General features: G+C 42.5%; 2 protein-coding genes across 5 annotated transcripts; both read right to left on the bottom strand.

Moving 5' to 3' along the window:
* Positions 1–798: 798 nt before the first annotated feature.
* LOC125989220 (nucleolar protein 4-like) lies at positions 799–22,934 on the bottom strand. 4 transcript variants are annotated; one of them, XM_049755325.2, is made up of 10 exons: positions 22,570–22,934; positions 21,967–22,051; positions 18,973–19,657; positions 12,524–12,677; positions 4,500–4,933; positions 4,244–4,435; positions 3,979–4,167; positions 3,740–3,853; positions 3,271–3,484; positions 799–3,192 (listed from the first exon to the last, which is right to left on the bottom strand). In XM_049755325.2, exons 4-10 carry the CDS (start codon positions 12,639–12,641, stop codon positions 2,975–2,977), a joined length of 1,479 nt encoding a protein of 492 aa, XP_049611282.1. In that variant the 5' UTR covers positions 12,642–12,677; positions 18,973–19,657; positions 21,967–22,051; positions 22,570–22,934; the 3' UTR covers positions 799–2,974. The 4 variants fall into 4 exon arrangements, with proteins under 4 accessions (XP_049611282.1, XP_049611283.1, XP_049611284.1 ...); XM_049755326.2 differs by lacking the exon at positions 18,973–19,657; XM_049755327.2 differs by lacking the exon at positions 18,973–19,657 and having other exon boundaries at positions 22,586–22,934.
* Positions 22,935–23,056: 122 nt separating this feature from the next.
* Positions 23,057–25,779, bottom strand: commd7 (COMM domain containing 7). Its single transcript, XM_049755333.2, has 9 exons — positions 25,618–25,779; positions 25,419–25,472; positions 25,059–25,161; positions 24,442–24,498; positions 24,064–24,101; positions 23,887–23,977; positions 23,526–23,575; positions 23,386–23,434; positions 23,057–23,272 (listed from the first exon to the last, which is right to left on the bottom strand). Exons 1-9 carry the CDS (start codon positions 25,696–25,698, stop codon positions 23,196–23,198), a joined length of 600 nt encoding a protein of 199 aa, XP_049611290.1. The 5' UTR covers positions 25,699–25,779; the 3' UTR covers positions 23,057–23,195.
* Positions 25,780–25,988: the final 209 nt, after the last annotated feature.

Here is a 25,988-nt window from a genome sequence, read left to right as displayed (position 1 = left end):
GGACTAGTTGACAGCCAATTGCAAGACACATAGAAAGAAACACTCACATTTAACACATGGACAATTTGGAGTGTTCAATTGGCAGAGCGTGCATGGAGGGAGAACATGCACAGAAGGTCCGAAGCTGAGATTCGAACCCATCAACAAACGTGTTAACCACTAGGCTCATCATGTTGTCCCATTGCTCACTAAGTTTGTGAAAACTCAACCAACCCGGTAGCTGAGTTTAACCGTACTTTCTATTATTAAGTTTGAGATGGACTTATTTAATGACATCAACTCAAATAGTAAGCAAGCATGACGTGGGATGCGGCTAGGCAACAATTCAGAATGCAAACACTGTCGAACATTGTATATAAAAAATATATTGTTTCAAAAAAAATCACAAAGTTGATTTGGAAATAAAAAACAATCTGGCATCAGGAGGTGGAGTTTACTAGTAAAAATTCTATTCGAAACAGCAATTTAGAATTTGGCAAAGATTGTCCTTTGCTTGTTATTTTATGTTCGCCTTAATGGATTGAAACTAACACTGTTCTTACTTTGACTATATTCTGGTTCTATTTTGAACAAACGCAAATGCTTAGCACAATGGTGGACAAACTTTGTGCTCAAGGGCCACATTTGATTTTGACATTGCATAAATGGGCCAGGTCATTCATGCAGGGATACAAATCAAACCAATTTAAATGTGTATGTAAAATATAATCAAAATGAAACGTCTTCATTTGGCTTGTTTTGATCACTAATTCAATGACTTACCAATTCTTTAATAAAAAAAATATTCCAATGAACCAATTTAATAAAAACAATTTTAGGAAAAGATTTATTAAAGAATGCAACAAATTCTAATTATTATTAGAACGAAAGAACGGATCGTACCATACGTGACCCCAGGCCATATTTTCCCAACACCTGGCTTCGAACCTTTAGAACCTGATTGTAGCGCAGTGTCACATGAATCCTGTGACTTGATCGCTCCCAACCCCCCCCCCCCACCCCCTTTCCTCATTCTCCCCTCTTTTTTGCATATTTGTCCAAAAAATAAAACAATAACAAAAACATTCTTCACAGTTCAAATCGGGAATGTTCCACAAAGCCAACAAGTCACATGAACTCTCTTTGCTCTCGCAATTGTTAACTTTTGGCAGTGTGAGACCACACAGCGTCGAGGGAGCGGTGTGATTATCAGCTGCATTGTGTACAAAAAAAAATAAAATAAAAACAATAACAAAAGCTAGTGCCATGCGCACCACCTGCCCCCTTTCCACCACAAAAGAAAATCATCACAGTCGGAAACAAGTCGCTTTTTTAAATCTAAATTTTTTGAATGGTTGTTTTCGCACATTAAACTCAATAGTAAGCATAAAGTGTCACCGATTAGCAACTTTAATTTTCTGATTTGTTTGCATCGGTTATCTTAGCTCCGTGTGACCTAAGGATGGATGACTCCTTGATAACATCAATGTTGGATTTAATCAAAGGAGAATGTTTTTTGTTACCTCCTCACAACTGAAATCAAAAAGACGCAAACTAGTTAAGTGCAAAGGCAGCCTATTAATATTATAGCCCTGGGGTTGGGGTGGGGGCAACATCGTTTGTCTATTTAGCGAAAACAACAAAAAAGCTCAACGTTAAACACAAATTCACCTGATAGCAAAATGGCCACCTACATTGATGGTCATTTGTTCACACCAGTTAGCTTATGTTAGCATAACCCATCTTATCTTATCCATAGGAATGCCTTGTACTTTGAGAAGACAACGTTATGTTGGTTTTATTCAAAAAATAGCATGTTATGCTAAGCTTCGTCGTCTACTCAATGACTGGCTGTACAATGCGTATACACGTTGACAAGTTTCAAATTTGTTCTCAACGATACCATTTTAAGCTAAGCTAACTTTATACTCGCGACAAACCGATGCTGAAAGATGATGCGAGAGGACAATGAGAGTACCGAGTGTAGACTTAAAGATAGCTGTAAAAATTATAAAAACAAAATTAAATTATTTTAAGTTAAACCAAGTTAAGGTTGCTCACTGACTGATCCATATTAGTGAACTTTAAAGTAAGCTAACGTTCTCCTCACGACAAAACAAGGCTGCTCACTGACTGATCCCGACCAAGCTAATTCAATCTTGTAAGACGACAGACGTTAGTGACATCTAATCACAACTTGCTGACTTGCTGTACAATGTAAAACCAACTTCATGGTGGGTGGACTGTTGCACTTTTTAAAATCAAATAATACAACTTTAAGCGAAGCTAACGTTTCTCCTCGCAACAAACCGAGGCTGCTCATTGGCTTATCCAGACAACGCCCAGCAGCCAATAACGTAGATGTTGCGACTTGTTGCCGAACACTCCAAAAAAAGACATGTAACACAAGAAAGCTTTTGGTGGTCTGTCATCGTCGCCATTTGTGAGGTCTCGCGGGTGTCCATGTCTGAAGCGCCGCCTCTCGTTTTAGCAGCAATATCCCAGTGCTCTCCTCCTCCAGCGGAGGAGGCCCGCAGGAGCTTTAGGTCCATCGAGAAGAGACGGACGGACGGACGGACGGACGGACGAGGTCCGAAGTGATGTGACGACCATGTTAGCGTAAGAGGTAATAAAGGAGTAGTCATTAGCATTTAGCACACACAAAGAGTAGACACACGTGTCATCATCCTCCGCATCTTCAGCTGAGTATTTACAGCAGCGGGGCAGGAAGCGGATGATTGAGGTATTTCCTGCTCTGGTCAACAGGCGCTCCAGGTGCATATGAAGTAGCAGGAAGGTTAGCGGGATAAGTGCTTCTATGTACAAGCCCGTGTGCTCAAGTGTCTGCTGGAGCGGGGCGGCAAAGTCGCTCTTCATCGGAGCCTCAAGCTGATTGTGAGGAAAAGGGGAGAACCTCTTGTTACAAATACTCAACTTTAAACTTTTCCCACATTTTCTCCCGGGGGAAGGCTGAAGATGCGTGCGAGTGTGCACTTCAGTTCTGCTGAAGGATGAGGTTCTCCAGCTCGTCGGCAGAGCGCAGCAGGAAGGCCGCCGACTCCCGGTATCCGGCGATCAGCTGACGCACAGCTGCGATCTCCGGTTGACTGAGTTGGGTTGAAGCCCCGCCCCCGCCCCGCCCGCCCAGACAGTGGTTGGCGGCGGTGGCCATGTTGCCGGACGAGAGCGACTTCATGCTGAGGTCTGTGGGGCCTGACGAGGGGAACACAACCCATCCATTGAAAAACAGCGGCGTAACAAAGTATAAATCCATCTTTCCTATCTCCTCACCGTTGCTCTGAGCGGCGGCGCCAGTCGTCAGGGAAACGGCGCCGCCCAGGTATCCACGGTAACCGTAGCTGAGGCCGGCGCCGTTGATGTAAACTTGCGGCTCTTGGTTGGAGAAGGCGGACGCGGCCAGCGAGTAGGCGGAGGGAACAAGTGATGCCGGCTCCCTGGTGGCGCCGCTACCGCTGGACGCTTTGTCCAGCGAGATCTGCTCATCCTTCAAGCACAAGGGCAATGTTGCTTTCAACAGCAAGAAAAGCAATACTGCTCTAAGGTGACATGTCTATGTGTGTCCTTAAATGCATTCTAGACAGCCATTTTAAAAATGTTACTTTTTTTCTTGCACATCACGTTCTTGAGATTTTCCTCATTGTGTGTTTTAATTAAGTTTGACCTCGAAAGGCTTGTGCAGTACAAATTTTCAGAAAATGCTATGCTTTTATCACTCGTGATAAAAAGGTCGATGAATTACGTGATAGGCATCCAGGCGCATCCTCTTGGCAGCGTTGCGAGATTCGCTCTCGCAGGCGGCGGCCAGGATGTTCTCCGCCATGGCGGAGGTGAGGTGAGGCGGGGTGGGACGGGTCTGATAGCGGCAAAAAAAGAGTTCTGCTTGAACCATGTGGAACACCACATTCATCTCTTTATAATATATATTCATCTCTTCAATGAATCAGCCAATAATTGCTAAATATTGCAATCGCGGAGTACCTCCATGCCATTCTTCTTCATGCGTCGGCAGGATTTGAGGTAGGTGCGAATGCGCTTGCGGGCGCGTTCTTGGAATTCTGGAAATTGTCTGCTGCAGGACTCAATGATGGCCTGGATCTTCTCTTTAGGCTGCTTGGAGATGGGAACCATCCGGTCCAAGTTCTCATCCACAAACAGACGCACAAACATCTGGAGGAGCGCACCGCAGACGGCGGCGTTACTGCCTACGGCCCGCGGGAAAGTCGACGTAATGGCGCCCACTCACATTGAAGGCCTTCAACCGCTCCGGGTCGACGCCCTCCGTGTCGTTGATCTTGTCGCTGTCGTCGTGTTCGTCGTGCTCGTCGTCGTCATCGTCGGGGGCGACGGGGCCTCCCAGACGGCCGGCGCTCAGGTCCTCGGCGCTCGGCTCCATTTTGATGCTGTCGTAGCTGCCGCCCGAACTGTACACGGGAGACTGGGCGCGCACGCAAATACATTGGTCGTTGGAAAATTGGGAGTCCAGGCTGCAGTCCACTCACCTTGCCGCCATAGTCGCGGTCCAGTCGCAGATCGCTGCCGAGCAAGGCGTGCGTGCGCGGGATGTGCGCACGAGGCACCGGCAAGGCAGGATGCGTAGCCAGCGGAGGTTTAGCGGCCAGCGGGTACTTCCTACGCAGTTCCTCGGACACGGTGGGATGCAGGGCGCCGAGCAGGGCCGCCGCCGCCGCCGACACGGTGACGGGCAGGTGAGAAGGGCCCAGCGGCGGCGACTTCTGAGGGGGCGGCTCGCTCAGGTTCGCAATCTGCTGGTCCTCGGAAGACGAGGACCAGGACGTGGGCGTGCTGAAGTCGAGCGGGGCGGGGCCGCAGTTGCCGTTGACAACATCGGCTTCCCTGGCGGCGGCGGCGGCCGAGGAGGACGACGGAGGCGTCAGGGTGGGAAGGCCGCTGCCGCTCTCGGACGATGAATCATCTGGAATGAGAGAGAGGGAAGAAGAAAAAGTTACTTATCTAACCTTTATTCATTCAACATTGCTAGTATTCATTCCATATTCAATTTGTACCAATTGATGAAAGTGGTTTCAATTTGTTTTTACTGCATGCTTTCGTTTTAGCCGTTAGTATTATTGGAAACATTCTTACTTCACACTTGTCCATGTTTGCAATAAAATATTCACAAAATGTCCAGCAGGTGGCGGCATGAAGTCACCAAGTAGAAACGAACGGACCAAGACATGCATATTGTATGTGCTGTTGGATTCCAAATCAGCATCAACCTCCCTCCCTCCCTCCCTCCCTCCCTCCCTCTGCATCCCACACCCTTTTTTTCCTTCTATCATCATCATCATCATCATCATGCACTTTAATGGACATAAACATTTCATGATGGATGAATGGAATGCAGACCGTTGAATGCTGGCAAGATATGGATGAAGGTTGACAGACAGGTGAAGAGTGGGCTGCTCAAGGATGTCTAGATAAATGATAAATACGTTACAGTCGGAGAAAACAGCGGAAGATAGCATAAGGAGCACACATACAAGTACTCTTGTACTGTTGCTATGACTGGTAAAAGTATGCGGTTAGAAACACTTTTATTAGTACTCCTGTTGACAATATTGTTCCTACAACTAGTGCTCTCACCAGCCCCGTTACTATTTCTACTCGGAAAAATAGTCATCTTAATAGCACCAGTTCTCTTAGTAGTAACTCTTACTACTTGTACTAATACCGGTTTTTATACTGTTTTTTTTAATACTGGCGTTTTCTTCAGATATCGTGATTTGATATTTGGCTGGAAGTGTATCCATGCTGCGGCAGAGCAGACGGCGGATGTATCATTTCGTAACGATCATAACGAAGGGATGCGGGAAGACGAAAAGGAAAGATGGAGCGGAGGGACGGAAAGACTGCTGGGGGATCGGCAGAGGGCAAGGAGCTAGCAAGAGAAAGAGGTCAGGTGGGGGTGGGAGGGGTGGAGGGAGGGAGGCCTCGCTTTAGAGGTGGGGGTGATGATGATTATGATGGGGGAAGGGTGGAGAAATACACTGTATATATGTGTATATGAATAGACATATGCAGTACAAATATTTATATATGATTATAGCATAAAGTGCATAGCTATAATGGGATTGTTTTAAAAGGTAAAGGACTGGTGGAGAGGTGCAAAACATCCGCCCTGCAGTCCAAATCAAGTTTTTGAGTGTCACATAGTTTTTAGATTAAAAGGAGGACAAAGGATGGGTGGACTTCAGGTTGGACACAAAGAAATGACATATGTGACCAGGCGGGGGCGCCAGTGAAGGCACACACCAGAACGTGTCATTTTGTCAATCAACGTTTCATGACAGCAGGAATTCTGACACTGGAGAGAGATTCGTTTTTGAGAAATTATTCCTTTTTTTTTTTTCACCAAGTTGATTGATATGGCTTTAATTATTCGAGTCTGATTTCAGATTTCGATCCATCCATCCACATCAACATTATTCCAAACAAGTTTTTCTTTGATTTCTCCTGACAATAAGCACGTTTAAATATTTTTTTTCCAACAAACTTTTGTTATCAGTCACAAACTTGCATAAACTTTTTTCATTTTTCATCAAACTGTTAACTTCCATAGGGGGGAAAAGACAAATCAGTCAAAAAACAAACTCCAGTAGCCAAATATTCGCTATCCAGCCATCACATGCGACGGAACGAAATAGGTTTTTATCCGGAAAACCACACTTTCTTACAAACGCACATTGTGATTTGCAACTGGAGCGACAGTGTGTGTGCGCGTGTGTGAATAGGACGCTCTGTGTGATTGAGCGCTGTGCGCATCACATGACCTCGCCCCTCAGAGCACGCTAGCGTGCATGTGTGTGTCACGGCGTCACACAGACGCTACCGTGACCTCCGTCCGGCTGCGAGCGCCTTCACACCGAGAAGAACGTTGAAGTTGGGATGACAAATGGCACACTCCTTAATATATCAGCTCCCCTCCCCCAAGCCCCTGAAGGCCCTCCGTCGCATCACCACACAAAACGGGGAATCCCGACTCCCTCCTGGAGGGATGCGGGGAAAAGAGTCGGAATAAATGGATGAGGGTGGGAGAGAGCCATAGAGAGAAAGATGGAGCAGTACGGCTGGCGATGAGGGGAAAATAAAAGGGTGCATTGGGAAATGAGAGGAATAATAAAGGGATGAGGGAGAAGAGGATGGCCGCAGGGAGAGGTGGAATCAGAAAAATCACACATGAGATTTGTAGATGGATGCTCGGATGAGGGAGGGATAAGATGGGAAGGATGGAGAACGTACGTTTGCTTGGAAGAGGGAGGGAGGGAGGGAGGGAGGTGCTGGTATGGGTCATCCGCCCATCGTGCTTCATTTGCGGCTTCACCCCTCCTCCCCTCGGCCTCCCTCCAAGGGGGCGAGAGTGTTAACAGATGCTAATTCCTTCACTGCTTCCCCCTTCCCCTCATCTCAGCCTCTTCCTCACCACATCCCGAGAGACGAAGATGGGGAAGGCAGAGTGCCCCCCCCCCCCCCCCCCCCCGCCTGCCCCTCCCACCTCCTACACCAAGGCAGGATTACAATGGATTATCCCGCTAAGGAGCTGCACGAGCTGCTGGCAAGGCAGGCGCTCGGTGGTTCCTTGGTGCCACACCCTAAAAGGCGCCGCTGTCCCTCCCCGACCGCCTTGCCTACCTGGCATCGTCATGGCAACTGAGCCCCCCCCACCCCCACTCACGGTCAATAGGGCAAAGGTACGTAGTGAACAGATGCTCGCTCGCTTCCACAGGAGTCGTATCAGACACAAGTCTCGTTTCCATTATATCATGTAGGTATCTTCCAAAAGGTGCCTTTTTTGCTCATTCATCATATGTCACCATGACAACGCAACCTGACCTGCCTCATTACATGACAACATGACATTGTGACGGTACGAAAACGTACAAGCAGCTGTATGTGGGCCATTTCAAACACAAAAACAAATGTTATTAAAGACATTGAGTCTGCTTAGATAACACAATTCAAAACGTTGTGATATAACTGAGCCTTTGGAAGCTACAAAACATTGAGTGTCATTTTTTTATGCCCAGTGAAAGTCTAGCACATACTGGAGTTGGCTTCCTTTTGGTATTTTCGCAGAAAAATGGGTATTCGCGCCGTTGTGGGGGTGAACACAGTCGACTTGTCTTGATGCTTGCGTCTACTCGGAAATTGAGGTGCGTCGGTTTTATCCGCCTGAACGCATGTGCGCTCTCGACAAAAATCCAGCGCTTAGTTTCAAAATTCCTACACTGTGTGTGTGTGTCTACATTTAGTGCAAGTCCTAAGCTGCTTGCACAGTGATGGTTGCCACTGGCCTCCTGACCTACTTTACATATAAAGCACAGTGTGTGTGTGTGTGTGTCTGTAAAATATCAGATAAGGTGCCATCTGCTCTATGACTTTCAAACAAAATGATTGACAGATGATACCCCCTTTCACAAAGTAGTCAGTTTCACAATGGCTTAAAACAGCACCTTCATCAAGCCTTGAGATGGCAATGGCCACAATACATTCAAGCACGTGGAAACGTCAGAGCGTCAACATTTTAAGCAGCACACCCGGCTGGCGCTGAGATGGCAGCCACACAAGGTGTGAGTACACAGTAACGCTTTGGAAAAGACTTGTCAGCAAACACAAGATTGTGACAGACAGCCACACCATGACAACATGGCAGCAACACACAGCAACATGGCAATAACACGCCATGCAAATTGCACATTGGGGGAAATTGGGGGCTGCAGGATTTGGAGACAAAGCCAAAGCCAAAGCCAAGAGAGTCGGTCGCTCGCTCGGTCGGTCGGTCGCTCGGTCGGCTAACACATGCTGACATTGCCTCACTTGTCTCGCATCGTTCACGCCCACATGTAGCCTACTAGCTTCCCTATGAATACACTCACATGCATTTTGTGCAACGTGTGTGTGTGTGTGCATGAGAGTGTGTTTTGCATGTATTGTGCAGCCTGTGGCTGGATCATCTGTGGCCTTGAGAGGTGAAAGAAAAAAAACTGCTGCCTGCAAACACCACACACACACACACACATACAGACATACACACACACACAGACGCACACACACACAGACACACTGTGAGGAAGACAAAGACCCAGACTGTTGAGCTTTCTCCTCCTCGACCTCGCCTTACCATACCACTCCTACGCATGTACGCACACACACACACACACACGCACGCACGCACTCGCTTATATAGGCGCACACACAAATCAGAAATCCACCCACGCATCTTTGGACTTTGAACACAACTCATCCAACTAGCCTCAGGCCTGATCAATCAATCACAGAACACTAGCCATCAACTCTCACAGTGCACAATACATTCATACATTTTTGGGATATATTTGATATACTCTAATCATTACTGTAACAAAAAAAAAAAAATCTACAATAGAGAACATTTTATTATTTTCTAACACATTAGCGGCATGATTGGACATAGTACCCGAGTACAGGGTAAAATGTAACAACTTGACCAATCTGCCATAGCGCTTTCACGGAAAAAAAAAAAAAAGTTGTCACTGAATAAGGTAAAAGCTTTATTAATTTTACGCCTTTTCCTCCTAAAAATGCTTTCTCGCTAGCATGTTGGCATTCTATCCATTTTCAAAAGTAGTGGCTGAAACAGGATAAGATTTATATGCCTTCTCAATCTCCTTTAGCACTTCCACTACTCCGGTTTTGCATTTGTTAGCACATCAACTGATATTTTCATAAATCTTCCATCTTAGCTCAACTGACACCATTCTAACATCTAAACGCTCCGACTCTTGATACTACCGTTCGTCATGGGCGATAAGCTAAAAGTGAGAAATATCATTTCAGACGTTTCTTCAGCTTCTCCAGGTTCTTTGTTGAAAAGGATGACGCCAGGGGGGGGAAAAAAAAAAAAAACAGCAGCGAGTACATTATCACTTTCAGATTGTGTGTGAGCGCACAGAGTCTCTCTAGAATGGAAGAGAGGTTTCCTTGACGACAGTGACGAGGTTACAGAGTACATCCTGGTATAGAATAGCACATTAAACACAGTGGAGTCCCTACTGGACAAATAACTGCAGTGTACTGCTGTGGATCAATGTGCCAATCAGACTTTCAAAATAAAATGCCCACATAGCACAGCGGAATTGATAAGGCGATCATGCGATCGATAAGTCAGCGTGCCTGCCGTTCAGTCCAACGGAGGTAACCATTTTTTTAGCCCTTGTGGTTTCCGGTAAATCAATGAAAAATATTAAACTGATGTGATGAAAGTGATTTGAATACTTTCAAAGAGTTATGAAAGTTTTAAAAGTGGGCAAAAAGCGGTATTTCCATCCTTTTATAAAAAAAAAAAAAAAAAACACACAAAAGCTATTTTAAAATCCACACTGTGGAATAAAACACGAATATTAACGTAACATGTTAATTGAAGGTGAGAACAGACTGAACATGAAACACTTTAAAACATATTAAAAACGAGTGTGTAAAAACTGGTATGCATGCATTAAAAACAGATGGTTTGAAAATTCTTTGAACACGCACCCAGACAATGATCTCTCTCTCTGCATTGATTAAAGATTGATTAATTGTTACTGGTAAAAAAAAAAAAATCAAAATTCAATTCAGCTGCTTCTCATCTGATCCCGCCACAAAGACCCCAAGCCAAGCACGTGCCTTCTGCTTTCTCCCTTTTTAATGGCTGCCCTCCTCATCCTCTCCCCAATCCCAATGCTGTATGGAGGTGGCAGGGGGAGGTCATTTCACAACGCTGTCCTACTTTCCCGCACCGCAGCGGGAACACACCGATACACGCATTTATTATAAAACATGAAGACTAATGACGATGATAGGAAGTCAGCATGAAGTCAGTGGAGTGGCAGTCCAAGCAGAGAAGACCACAGGTGTTCCAATACCTTTGCCCAGAGGTTTTCGGAGATGACGTATTTAGTACGAGATTGTGCTGGACTGATGATTTAAGTTCATCTGTTAATGAAAATGGACTACAACAGGGGTAAGAAATCTTATGTCCTAGCGAGAAGAAATAAACGGGACGAAAGACAAAAATGATAAGCGCATATTAAAAAAAGAATATTTTTAAGTAGCTCCTTGAGGTACGAGTCATGCGTTTTCGAGATCTGAACCTTTGTTTGGACCATTTTTGCTTTAAGAGCGCAGTACGGTGGCAGTGCAGTGATCCTAGCTCGACTCACTTAACGGAGTTTGGAGGATTAGGCAGATCCACGACCCATGGTCCAATGATGGCCGCTGCTCCAATTCCACATTTGAATCACCATCCACCTTATGCAAGTCATGATCCGGATTACTCCGTACGCAACATCTGTCCGTCAGGAGTGTTGCGTACCAAACATCAATTAGGAGCGGGAAATTTGCGGATCCATCCGGAAAACTGATCCTGTAGTCAACTTAGTTCTCGATAGGCAGGCAGCACTTTGGTATGAAATGTATGAAGAAAGAAAAAAACTCAGAGTCGAAGTTTACCGTCCAACTAAATGTCGAAGAGAATTACGAGCACGTCAGCTTAGCTTAATGCTAGCAAGCAATGCAACGTGCCATTGACATGCTAATGTTAAGCGCCCATTTCAAAAACAAGGGCTTTTTTTCCCCATTCCATGTTTGTTTGACCATTCCGAGTTTCAATACAATGTTGAATTATTTTTTTCGTTGTGCTTGTCTGTTTTACAGTTAACTTTCATTAGGATACAAATAAACGAAATCATTCTGCGACATTACGTGACTGATATGGCGTGCTGCTCAGGTATATGAACAGGACAAGAGGTGACAAGTGTAAGAATCATTTTTTCCCCCAAGCGCTCTTTTTGCATAACTGGCAGGTGGGCGGCCATCTGTCAATCATCCTTTAAGACCTTTTCCACTCAGCTTGGCAGCTCTTGTCGCGAAAACACTTGAAACGACACTGAGCTCAATGTGTATATAAGGTGTGCGCTCCTAAAGCGTGTGTGTGTGTGAGTCATTATGCACCATAATAGAGCACCAAGTCAAATATTCCTGTCCTAAAAAAAAAAAAACACGAGTCTACATTTCGTCTGCTGCTTTAAAAGTAATTGGACATTCTGTAGATGAAGCTATAAAAAACACACGCACACACTTAATGAACTAAGTTGAATTCGTTAACCTGCGGCTGAATCCAAGCAAACAAAGTGCAAGGAGATTTCACTAATTGGTGCTAATGATGCGTGTGACCAAGAATATGAGTAGTCATTCATATTGAATAGTGGGTGACAAATGAGTTTGTTAATAATTGACAGGCATGGCTAAGCTCCTCCCACAACACTGTGGTTCAAAGTTAGTTACTTTGTTTGGAATTGGTCAAATAATGCACCAAAAGGGTGAAGACTTTAGCCGTATGTGTGTTGCTGCTTCACAACCCCTTAAAATAACAATTACTACTTTCCTATCAGATAGGGCTGCTTAGAATCTTTCAATCCATCAGATTGACCTTCTTCAATATTTCTGGAGCAAGTCAAAGCAATATTGAAAGCAGCATAAATGTTACCGTCGTCCTCCCTGTTGCCGGCGATGTTGGGACTGTGGCGCATGCTATCGGCTCGGCCGGCCAGGCTAAGCTGCGAGGTGGCTCCGGCGTCGGCTGCCAGCCACGAGGGCTCGCTCATGTCCGCCTCGTCCTTGCTGCTCACTGACGCCTCATTCTAGTACACAAAACAGGAAATGGTCACAAGAAGTCGTAAAGGTTGAATGGAGTTGGTCTCTCTCGATTTGATGGACTGCATAACATACGAGGGCAGCGCCCTGAGATACAAGTGATTGGCCTTACGAGCCGTCGTTTGGACTTTTTTTGGCTTATTAGCAGCACTTAGTGAATAGTGAACAATTCCTTTAAAAAAATGTTTCAATCTGTGTACTGCCACTCCCAGATAACGTTTACGGATAGACTAAAGAAAAAAAACAAACAGCTTAGCTTTTCAGTTCATTAGCTTAATGCTAATGCTAAACAGCACCTATGTTGTGTTACTACATTAATTCAGCATTAAACTCAATTTTAAATAACTGAAAACACATTGGAAGCATTTATTTCAAAAGAAGATGTGGATTTTTTTTTTTCCCCCTCGCCGTCACGTTGACTTTTCGCTGATTGGTTCTGACTGCTTGTTCAGCTTTACCACGCATCAGAAATGCGCATCAATGTGACTTCCCACCAGACTAACCGCTGTAGCATTGGTGGTCTGCTTTGTGCATGTGCGTATCTGTGTGTGTGTGTGTGTGTGTGTGTGTGTGTGTGTGTGTGTGTGTGTGTGTGTGTGTGTGTGTGCATGTTCATCAAAAGCAGAGCAGCAGCCGGATGGACAAGCTAAGTAAATCAAGTTAGCTCATGGGCAAACGGAAAGATCTTTGTCTCCGAGTGCTCATCTCGACAACGCAACATCCCCATCAAGACAAGACAAAATATAGCTAGCTTGATAATGATCAATGGCATTGTGATGTATTGTCAACATACGATATGCCTAAGGATTGACACAAATACATTAAATATTGGTGTTACATTGAAAGTCATTAGGAAATCACAAAAATTAAGGATTGAAGATACAGCCACATTGTAGGGACGTTGTAGCATAAATGATATCAATACAATCATTATATCTTACTTCACAATACTGACGTTTGATTCAATTATGTCAAGACGGCAAGTAACACCGTTTTAAAAGATATTCGTACTGGATCCAGTTGCAGTGATGCGATCTATTCCAAGCGATAATGATACGATACAGCATCAAATCGATACTGGAGCAACAGGAATAAAACACGTCATCAAAGTTTGATCCACTTTAGCAAAAGTGATAACAATATGACGCAGCGCGATATCAGAACTGTAACACAAGCAATGATATGATGATACAATTCGAGTGATATGGATTTTTATTGCCAGTGTTTAACGCGTTTGTGCTTTTCCATTTTATGAATGCTGAAATGTTTATGATCTTACGGGGGGATGGAAAAGGGTCTCTTTGTTGCCATGGTGCAGAGCTGCCGGACGGACCCTCAAGCTGGCATCAACATCACCAATCCACCCCCACTACCATCAGCAGCCCACCCCCCATTTTACCTCCCTTCCCCTTCCCCCATGCCTGCATCCTCTCATCCTGACAACTCCCAGCATCCTGGCGGCCTCTTTTGTCATGGTATCGCCATGTTACCATGGCAACCAATAATTACAACCAACATGATTCAGTGCTATTCGCTACGTGCCGTATTTGGCCGATGCGGATTCTCTCGTCCGCACCTCTGACACAGCCACTGCGCGTACGTATCCTGGGATGAGGCCTGACTCACTGGCATTCCAGGCTGCCTGGAAATCCTGGAGACTTGTGAAAGTCATTGAAATCCATGAAAAAAAACATGTGTAACTTTGAAAATGTTTGATTCAGTGGATGTGTCGTCAGACAGTTGGGATATGCTTGGGGATGATTTTTTAAAATCGATTCTGCATTAAATCAGTCTAATAAAAGTAACTTTTGTCAATAAAAAAGGGCTGGTCTCACTCCTCAAGTTTTTGGTTCTGAAAAATAAAGTAGAAGGTGCGGAAGTGACAGACTCAGGGAGTATGTCAGCGTAGTGAGAAAAGCTCATCTTTTTTTTTTACTGATGCACAAGAGAGAATATTCTCCTGGTACAAGTCCATGCAACTGTGTCGCCATTTTATTTGTTTTCGTAAGGGATATTGAACTGAGGTCCACATGCAGTAAAATGGAAGAAAGCGGGAGGAGGGGAGGGCACTTCACTTTGCGTTTATGAATCATACGCATGTTTATGAACACCGATTCAATGTGAGCTGGGTCAACAAATATGAAGCCGTTCAACATGTTTAAAGATTAACGAAAAAACGGACAATTTCAGCTTGGCTTTATGGTCGATGCTGTCAATCAAAAAGTTATTAATTTTAGTGTGACATTAAATTTAGTTCATTGAAACAATTGTGTGATATCTTGTGACTCAAATCAACTTTATTTTTACAGCACTTTAACAGCATCTGCAGCTGTAACAAAGTGAAAGAAGTAAAATAGTAGAAACATTCAGAACTAAATAAAATGTGCTTTTCTCATTCAAATACACAACAGCGCTGTTTACATTTGGTACAGAGGTTGTGCGTGGCGCAAAATTGAAGTCCCTAACCAACATGAAAAAAAATATTGAAATAAACTTGACAATTAAAATGAAAATAGTCTGCGTCTCTAAACATCGGTTCCATTTTGTAACCTTTTGATGTCAGGTGTGATTTATTTTACTGTGACAATAAGTGGCGAAATGATTGTGAATTAAAAAAAAAAGTAAACAATTTAAATGCTTTGTATAGTTGACATTTTTATAATAACTGATTCAATTAGTTTTGGTAAATAATACAAAAAACATTGAAATAAAAAAACGGTTGAATTACCATTTCCATTAATCTTATCAGATTAATTAAATAAAGGTCAATTCATTATAAATAAAATAAAGGTCAATTCATTATAATGATACAGATTTAAAAAAAGATTTTCAACATTTAAAATGTGTCTTTTCCAGATGTGCTTCGCTTCAGGCTGCTGAGAGCTACAAGACACACACGCAAACACACGCGCGCACACACACACACACACACACACACACACACACACACACACACACACACACACACACACACACGCACGCACGCACATCCTGCGAGGTTACTAGGGGTTGCGGTCAAGGGAGTTGCACTGAAGACTATTGATCGCTGAGAAAACCATGAGGAAGAATTGTTCATCACTTGACTGACAGTCTGTGTATGTGTGTGTGCGTGTGTGTGTGTGCGTGTGTGTGCGCGCGCGCGTGCGTGTGTATGATACATGATGCATGATACAGCACAATATCAATATTTGATAGTAAGAGTACATAGAAATAGGCAAAAACAATATATACCAATGTTTGAGTCTGGTGTCTCAATACGTTTGTGCACGTGTTAACAATAGAATATATCACAACATCAATATTTGATCAGTGTTGTAGTCATACTATAGTGTACGAAATACAAAACGAAAAGAGAATAACAACAGCTCATTTCAAAATGATCTGGTGAGGCAGGCGCGCTGACACCTAGCGTGCGTAGGATGTTTTGCTCGTACCTGTAAAGGTTTTGGGGGCGTTACCTCCTCAAAGGTGTCCTCTGTTCTAACTGGTTATTGCTAATCATTAACCCGACCGTCAAGGAGCAACGGGCAATAAGGCGCTGAATCAACAAGAGAGCCTCCATAAAACATTTGACATCATAGACGCACGGACGCTAGTTTAGTCGCCACGTTTTTGCATGTCAGAGATTAGCCGAGTGGCCAACACGCTGAGCCCGCCTTAATCCAGTCAGTCACAAATCTGCCTGAGCACTATTAAGCTCTTTGCCTTTCTAGCATAGGGCTGGATTACACCTGGCAAAACTCACCGGCCCGCCGAGCGAGATTTCCCACAGCCGCCACTAGCTGCTTTAGCTAGTTGCTAGCCGCATTACCAACACCGAGCCCGCGAGACTATCCTCTATTTTGCACTCAAATTCTCTACAAGGGTTGGAAGTGCATGGCCACTCCCGCCATTGCCTGGCCTATCCTGTTTGCTACTCATCGCGGCCCTTTGTCACAAAACCGAGAACCGCCTGGTTCATATTCTGTCCTGTGCTGTTTTGTTCTTGTGACATCTGTTTCTTAGAGCAGTTTGTGATTTACAACTATCATGTCCCATCGTATCCCAAATGGAGTCAGTCCCTCACACAAGATGAAGCCGCTACTGTCCAATTCCTATGTCATGTAATTGTTGTCATATGCTGTTTGTATATTTTCACTGCTTTGTGTGTCTGTGTCCTGTCAAAACTTGTTCTGTTAAATTGCTTTTCCCATAAATGTCAATATAAAAAAAACAAAAACAAAGGAAGTATATCAAATTTCCCTGTTCCACAGTAAAACCGTTCATGCACAATGTAATCCAGCATGACCACTGGGGGTCTCTGAGAAACCCAAAGAGAAGTGCTTGAAGTCACTTAAAGGGTTTTGAGGTTAGACAGACTAAGTGCTGCACAAGGCAAAACAAGGTGAACGGCCCTCGTAAAGCTGTCAATGTTCAAAACCTCTTGGAGCATTTCAAACATTGTTAATGATGGATGTTTACCCTCTATGGAAATCTCTTTATGCCAAACATTTAGCGAAACTGTAGCGAGAAAAAAAAAGTGTAGCGGAATATTAGCTAGCATAAATAAATACAGCCATTGGAATAACACACTCTGAAGATTAACTGTACTTAAGTAGAAGGAAAATTGTGCACTGGTTTATTTAATTAAAATGGATTACATTTGAAAGTTAAATACTAAGTGATATAAAAATGTTAAAGAACAAACCTTTCTAAACAGTTCTAAACCAAATGTTTTGAATTGAAGTCAACTCAATAATTTTACGTACCACACTTAAAAATCATGCTAAATGGTGTCAATGCTGAATATGTAGTACAGGCAACATAAAGAACAAAAAACATATCGCAAACATCTTTCAAAAAAAAACTAAATGAGTTAGCGATTTGAAGTGGCTGTTTATGTTATTCACATTGTGTTGGATAATGTGAAGCTGCAAATATGTTACCTTGCACCGCCTGTACAAATAACAAAAGACCAAGAGAGCTGGCAACAGACGTGGAACAATCACATGCTGTTAAGATGCCTTGCAGCTATGCGAAATTGTTGAACATTTAAAATGTTCATTTATAACAAAAACCTTTTTGTAGACATCCTATTTTCAGGCCGCATTAATCGATCCTTGACATATTTCCCCATAACAATCCTGACTTGATATATTAATCTGCCGTCATTATTTGACTTTGCATGCTGCTAACAAAAGAGTAAATGTTTGATTTTCCAGAGTTTTGGTGTTGAGCAAAGGTGGAGAAAAGACACATGAGAACCTCAAAGTTGCAAATTCACTTGGTAACAAAGACAAGACGCTGCAAATTTCCATTTGGTCAAGGCTACACTTAAGGTGGGTGTACAAGGCAAGCACCCCTTGCAACAAAATAGTGCAACACAAACAAAAGCAAAATATCAATTTCATAATCATCATTTAAAGCAGCATTGAGCCCATGAAATACAGCGCCCATTCATTCCTTCAACCCTGAACTTTATGCCCCTTATCTCGACTTGACCCACCCACCCCGCTCCCTCGCAACACAAAAACAAAGGCATCTTTTGCAACTTCTCCTCACTGTTGCTGACTTGACAAAAAAGTCAATAACACAATAATAATTGAAGCTTCAAGCAGTGGTAAACAGGGCCTAGAGATCATCATTTGTAAGTTGGGTGACAATTCACTGGGTAATTAGCGCTAAAAACTCACATCTCTTTGTTGACAAGGCTTTAAAGTTAATTTTTTACATTAACAAAACTATTTTGTTAAATTGACAAATTTCAAATGTCAGCAAAGTTTGTTGCCTGAAAAAATGTTTAGTTCACCCAACTTTTTTTTTACAGTACATAAATAAAACCAAGTTATTATAATTAGTTTGCTAATACATGATTTTTCATAAAAAACTATGTATTTCATTCACAACACAATAAAAAATCACACGCATATCAAACGTTTGACCAATATTGTGCACCGCAGATAGATAGATAGATAGATAGATAGATAGAGAATTGGCTCGCTAGATAGCCAGCTCGAAAATAGATGGACAGGTTGAGTCAATTGACAATTGTCCCGCGCCACGTGCACAGTGGTCAGTGTGCACCAGGCGCCCACGCACGCACGTACGCACGCACGCACAACAATGTGCAGCAGTCATGGCGCACAAGGAACCGCAGTGACCGTCAGATGGGATGTGCGTGACGCGCGCGCGCGTGCATACACACACAACACAAAAACGTCGCTGCGTGACCGAACCGAACAAGTGAACGCAACATGACAGATGACGATGACGAGGGTGAGGATGATGAAGAGCAGTGCTTACCTTCACTCCTTTGCAACGAAGAAAAGAGAAAGCGGACGTGCGTTTGCTTCTTGCTCCCGTGTCCTCTTCAATTCCTCCAGTATTGTTGATAACAATAATTGCGATGATGCATTATTATTGTTGTTGTTGCGTCTCTGATCGACTCGTGAACGTGCCGCCTGCGCCAGGAGGGAGGGAGGGAGGATGGATGCAGCGGCGCGCGCGCACGACCCCCAAGACTCCGCGGGGCTGTCGCGGGATGGGGGCGTGGTTATCGGCGTGACGTCACAGTGGGGAACGAGGGAGAGCGAAAATAACGATAAATAACGATTTTACTCAAATTCACTTTAACCCGTTTAAAGAGAAATGTGGGAAATGACAATGACATTAAGTTGGTTAGTTAGTTAGTTAGTTAGTTAGTTAGTTAGTTAGTTAGTTAAAGATGATATTTTTCCCAAAGAAATAATGCTCAGCTTGTTTTTGCACTTGTACTGCAATTAGCAATAAATTCGAAGATTTCCTGTGTCGGTAATAATGTCACATATTATTATATTATATTCCTGATGAGCTGATCATTTCAATCAGGTGTGTTGGCGGTGTAGGGTAGGGGTCCTCCAGGACTAGGTTTGGGCACCCCTGCTGTCCAAGAACTTCTCTCCCACAAGTGAGGGCGCGTGTGCCAAGCTTTACAGGACAAGGCTGCCACCTGTCGGTTCAGTAAGGAAGTTTAGGGCTGCTCGTGAGATGCTTTGAGGCTATTTTGACAAATTAAAATGTTGATCGTCTTCAGACTTCTCTGTTTTAAGTTTAATTTGAGGGTGAACGCCCCTTGAAATGGCAGTGAGCAGCTTGAAAGCCTCTTGACACTGACTGTGAAGTGAGTTGAGTTTGCTGTCACCATGTTTCTCGTATCTGCTTCGACTACGGCTACTCATTTTCCAAGGCGAAGAAGCAATATGGTGAATCAACAAGAGTGTCTGTGCTACAGACCAAAGCCTGTGTGCACGTGCGCGCGTGCACACACAGAAAGCATGGCAGCTCATTTCCTCCTCTTATTGAATTGGGACGGGATGGGATGGGGGGCGGATGCAGCGAGGGATGAGGAAGATGGCTTGGGTGTCGGTCAGATGAGCACTAACAGACGAAACTGTGTGCTCATCCCAAATGCTTTCAAAAACATAACAAATGGCACACTATGTTGAAAAAAAAAACAACACAAGTCCATTCGAGTTTGGGGGAAAAAAACCAGTTAGTTTTGTGTTTCATCATTTGTAGCCATGCAAGTCCAAAAGTCCTGAAATTGGTATCCTTTATTTATGTGATGTTTAGTGACGATTTACATGTTTCATATTTTTGCCAGTGTTTTATGTGATGTTTTATTGTTGTATTGTTATTTTATGATTTTGTAAAGCCTTTGTGAAATCATGATATCAATAGGGAGTATAATATTTTTAATTTATTGACGTTTGTGACATTAAAATTAAATTCAGAAATCTGATTTTTCTGAAACAAAATGGGGGGTATTATTTCAAGGCATGACCCAGCCCTAGTCTAAAATTAACATAGAGCAATAATAATATAGTGTAAATATGTCAGTCTATACAGTAGCTGTGAGTATGTTGCATGTGCGTTCCTGGCTAATTAACTGGAGTCTCAGAGGTAGAAATTAATTGGAAAGAGTCACTTACATTGCCGATTACCTACATATACAGACAGACACGCGCGCGCACAAATACAAAAATTATTTCTAACATACCCCACATGGGGTAAAATACTCGAAATGATCATCAGACTTTGATACTATCCTGTGTTAGATCGTGGATGGATGTTGTTAGCTCAAAATGCTAACTTGATGCTACAAACGTGAAGCCCTGTTGCTATACACTTGTCCATTTGGCCACCTGGACATCCTCATATATATATATCTATATATCTATATATATCTATATATATATATATATCTATATATATATATATATATATATATATATATATATATATAGATATATATAGATATATATATAGATATAGATATAGATAGATACACACTGTATATACTGTACATGTACACACACACACAAGTATCTTTTCCAATTTTCCTCACTTAACACGCAAAAATACGACCATCCCCCCTTCCATACAAGTACACATACATGCACATAGACAAACACGGTTATTAACACGGTTCTGTTCCATGCTGATTAATTTGATTTAATAATTCACCACTGAACTTTAGCAGAAGTCAGATCATCGTAGAATGCGCGTGTTTGTGTGCGTGTGTGTGTGTGGACCCCAGCCGTGGAGTGAGGCAATTACCAAGATTCACCCACACACACACACCTCCACGTGCGCATGCACACACATGCAGAGTTGTCCTGTTTGTTTGCTTGTGCGTGGAAGCGATATCATGCAGAGGTCCTGTCTGTGCTAGTTAAGCCCACCCCTCCCTCCCTCCCTCCCTTTCTAAATACGGGCACGCTTCCTGGTCAGTGTCCTTTGTGTGAAGCTGTTAATGAGGCAGCTCGCTTAATGGGGGGCTGGCTGTGCACCATTTGGGGGAAGCTGTGCTGTGTAGGATGGGAGGATGGGCGGACAAATTGCAGCGGAAGGCAAGAAGACAAAAAGCATAGAAAATGTCAAATACCGTATTAAAAAGATTGATCTGTATCGATCACTGAAAAGTACTGAGTTGCTGTTGACCATGTTGAAGTGGACCAAATTTCTTAAATAGAATTTATTTCAATGGGAATGTAACATTATCTATTCTACACTTAACTACCTCACCTTCCATGCGTGCATCTATCCGCCCATCCATCCATTTGTTGTTAATGATTATTTTTTTGAATATGTTTATACAATGTTTTTCAAATGTTATTTTGAGCACATCATGAAGAAATTACAATTAAATTTAAATTACAATTAAATGTCCGTCCATCCATCCATCACTATGGAATTTATTCTATTAACTACTGTATGTCTTCTTGATCTTGATTAAAAGTGTGTGTGCGTCTTTACCTTCGGAGCATTGGGCACTGGCCTTCATCCTCTTTTGCCACTCGCCACAGATCATCAAGAACATCTCTGCAATCAGCGTAAAGTTCTAAAAAGGTCCAAACAAAAATATTTAATTACGGAAATATACTGAACAATACTGCACACTCAAATCCTGAGAGACTATTAAGATATAAAATAATTTAAAATACCACTGGTCAAGACATTTTTACTTTTTAATTAGAGATGAATGTAAATTTTGATATTTTTTGCCCTAATTATAAGTCTGCCTTTGTTTTTTCTTTGGCACATCACGTTATTATCAACATTCAGGGAAAGGGACATTTAGCATTTAGCATGTAGCATGAGGCTGCCAACGCAAACCACGAGACATAGCATAACAGTTTGTAGTATTTAAAACAATTCATTCATTCGAACCATTTATCCTCACAAAGGTAGACGGCCGGGTTACACCTTGAACTGGTCGCCAGCCAATCACAGGGAAAAAAATACACAAATAAAAGTTTATGCTAAATGTTTACATCAGAGGCAAGACTTGAGACACGTGACTTGACTGGAGTCAGATTTAGGCTGCCAATTTTAGGACTCGGTTTGGCTCAAACTTACAAAAGAGTTGTCTTACGGCTTGCTTAAGTGGTGCAATAGCGTCTCGATGTGCTTGAACTTGAATGTCTGTCTGTCTGTCCATCCATCAATCGCACGACCACAACAAACATTAAAATCGGAATCGCGGCTTGCTTGCTTGTAAAACATTTTTATCCAGAAACCACAGCGTCACCTGCTGGCTGAAGAGGACTCTTGCGTTCACCTAAATTGTATGACTATTATTTTTGGTTTGTTACTGGCGGTATCATGCAACATATAAAAACAATGGATGGCGGACATTTTTTATTCTATTTTTAACTAAATTAAATGGAAATTTATAATTGTGACACTTGGCAGGTTTTCCTAACAACGAGCCCCCTTTTTGAAACAAAGTCTGTGGAAAATAAAAAATAAAGATTAGACAACAAAAGGATCAGTAAAATGTTTTTCCCCACATTTAACCACTGTTAAAAGTGAAATGTTCAAAGACACCCACAAGGACAAGTGGTCCAGATGATGGATGGACATCTTTATTGAAATGCGTCATGGCTTGTGCAAAAGTGGCAATTGTGCCCAAACCGCCAAACACACACAAATACATACATACAAAAGGCTAAGAGAGAAAACATATACACACACACACACACTCAGCTAAAAGAGTCCATGCTGGCTTTGGCTCTCTCCATCTCATGCAGGAAGTTGTAAAACTGCGGGAGCGTCAACTCTGAAACAGCCACAGAAAAGTGATATTTGAACTAGCCACAATGCACTTAGTTTCTTGTTATCCAATAATTAGCCCAAATTGCCATCTATTCTCAACCAGGCCCAATTACTTACCCATGTAGAGGTTTTCCGTGGAATTCCCCTTCTGGACCACTAGTTTGAGCTGCAACCAAGGAAGACAAAGACTATTTGGCACACCTTATTTCCATCCAAGAAAAACTATGTGCGTGTGTGTGCATGTGTGTTGTTGTTACCTGTAAAAAGATGTTGCTCATTTTGTTGACTTCGCTCGTGCCGACAGTCACTGTGGCGTCACAAATGTTAAACGTTAGAACGCATATTAAAAGTCTTACCTGTGATTTTATCAATCAAAAGATCAACAGCTCAATATCAAAGAAACCATTTTATTTTAGGAAAAACATATTCCACATGAGTCTTTCTCTGTACTTTACAATTTATTATTTTGACTTTCGACATAGATTATTATGCGTAGGTCCACTGTATTCAATTTTGCGTAAATACCTAAACAAATATTTGAAACAATTCAATCGAAATAACGACACGCAATCATTTAAATAATGTTCGTCTCATAAATATGATTGTGCTTCATCTCACCGCCAAACTTCCATTCCATATCCACCAGGCGGTTGACAGTCAGCGTTTGTCGCACGGCCAGTCTGCACAGCGCCGCACGATGCTCTGCCCACTGCAAGATAGGACGGTTGTTAGTGGGAGGGGCTGAGGAGCAAGGAAAATACACAATGTCCGTGAGAAGAGGAGAAACAGTGAGACCTGTTGTGAAAAGTGAGCAGCCTTGTCCTCTTGAAGTCCTGCAAAAAAAAAAAAAAAAAAGACGATCCAGTAGTGCCTTGAGCTCTTATCAGCTTCAAGCTGTTTGTTGCCATGTGCAGCATATGAAGCAATAGTGCTTTTTAAAGTGCTCTATAAATGACATTGAGATACTATAACAATACTTCGAAGCATGTACTTTTTTTTCCCTCAGCAAAAAAATGACTGATACTGCAGGTTCTGAGTCATTTGCAGAAAGAAGAGATTTTTTTTCTTGGCTTGTGTCCGCCTGACAGTTTTACACTGCCATCTGGTGGCCAAAATAGGCACAACAGAAAGATCAAGTCAATGAACTGGATTACAGCATTAAATCATACATACCTAAAGTTTGCAGATCTTCTTTTAGCTGCTCACCAGTCAGGTTTTTCTTAATCGCACCTGAATAGGAAACGCAGACGGAAAGAAAAGTAAACCTTTTGAGGAATAAGTAGTAATTTTTTGGGGGGAATATATTCACAATATTACAAGAAGTATATTTTCAAGAATGAAGAATATTTTCATCACAGAATTTTGATAGAAGAGTCATAATATTAGAATAGTCGTATTTTTGACATCTTATTTGTAATGTAGAAGAATGAAGTAGTATATTTTTGACACTTTAAGTCATAGTTTAGAAGAACCAAGTCGCATAATGTCGAGACTTAAGCTGTTCATAAGTTCATAGAAAAATGTTAAAAAATATTTGAAAGGACAAAAGTTATTTCTTTTTTTTAAGGAAAAAAGATTAAAAGACAAATGATCAAAAGTAAAAGCGTCAATTCGGACACAAGTTGCATAGTTTTATTATTCTAAAAAACTTTTTTTTCCCCCTAATTGCTTTGAGTTGTTTATCTTTTCAGTGTGGTCATATGACTCCTTTTTTTGTGTTCGACCCTGGAACCTGGTTCTGCTATATTTTATTATGCAGTGTGCATGCATGTATGCGTGTGCAAGGTCACCCTGTGGCACAAGGATGACGCTCTTCATGAGGTTCTTGAGCGGGCCTGCACTCATCCTGTGTTCACTTGCAAAGTCACTCAGCAGCTCCATCATCTTCTCTGTCTACATTGTGCACACGTACACAAATACAATTATCTATCATGTATTTTCATAGGCGGTACTTTGGTGTCAAATGTTTGAGAACCAACCGTGGGCTGCATGAAAGGTGCAAAATAAATCGCAGCATACTTTCGAAGTTGCCCATATGGGAAACTGAATGAATTTCCCCCAGTCACCACTGACTATATTTCAACCAACATCAAACACAACAAATTGTGCAACCATTTTTTGCGTGCGACCGTGCGTGCGTGCGTGTTTACCTCTTTAGGCTCTAACAAAAACTGGAAGAGAATTTCCACCAGACGTAGAAATTGCTGTAAACCACCAACAACATAAAATCGATCAACGTTTGACAAGCTTTGGAAGGACGTCTCATGATGTGATTTGATATCATTCGCTAGCTTCTTAAACCATCAGTAAAATGAGCCAGACGTCCGCTAACATGTCGCGCACTTTTACCTGCTCGTTGAATTTGTTAAGGTTGTGGAAGTCACCGCTGACAGAATGCGGTAAAACATCTTTAGTGAAGTGAAGCTGCATCTTTCGAAGACACTAATGTTTAACGTCACCGCGAACCCGGAAAAGATTGAAGAAGCTTGTCAGTTCCACTTCCGGGTCAACCACGTGCAATTCGGGACATGCATGCGCCCTCGATTTTCGTCGCCATATTGGATGTGTCAAAGTCATTTAACGGCATAATGTTTAAACTTCTTCGGGGACTGGGCAAATGAGAATCTTGAATTTGAAATTCTAGAATCATATTGTCATGTTATCATATCCAATTGTATTGGAATTCCCAAAATATATGCACCTTATTACTAATTTTCCAC

Source organism: Syngnathus scovelli, chromosome 2, assembly GCF_024217435.2.
Source record: "Syngnathus scovelli strain Florida chromosome 2, RoL_Ssco_1.2, whole genome shotgun sequence".
NCBI lineage: Eukaryota > Metazoa > Chordata > Actinopteri > Syngnathiformes > Syngnathidae > Syngnathus > Syngnathus scovelli.
Note: the sequence above shows the minus strand (reverse complement) of the source record. Positions and strands in the feature narration are given on the sequence as shown.

Bases quoted from the DNA above. Each gene is read 5' to 3' on its own strand.
- LOC125989220 (XM_049755325.2), bottom strand. From the start codon at position 12,641: ATGAGCGAGCCCTCGTGGCTGGCAGCCGACGCCGGAGCCACCTCGCAG. The intron at 4,934-12,523 runs GTAACATTTATG...CTCTCATTCCAG, and splicing joins CGGCAACAGGGAGGACGACG to ATGATTCATCGTCCGAGAGC. The intron at 3,193-3,270 runs GTGAGGAGATAG...TCCCCTCGTCAG, and splicing joins CGCCGCCGCTCAGAGCAACG to GCCCCACAGACCTCAGCATG.
- commd7 (XM_049755333.2), bottom strand. From the start codon at position 25,698: ATGCAGCTTCACTTCACTAAAGATGTTTTACCGCATTCTGTCAGCGGT. The intron at 23,978-24,063 runs GTCTCACTGTTT...CCTATCTTGCAG, and splicing joins CTGCTCACTTTTCACAACAG to TGGGCAGAGCATCGTGCGGC. The intron at 23,576-23,886 runs GTGAGATGAAGC...GTGACGCCACAG, and splicing joins TATGGAATGGAAGTTTGGCG to TGACTGTCGGCACGAGCGAA.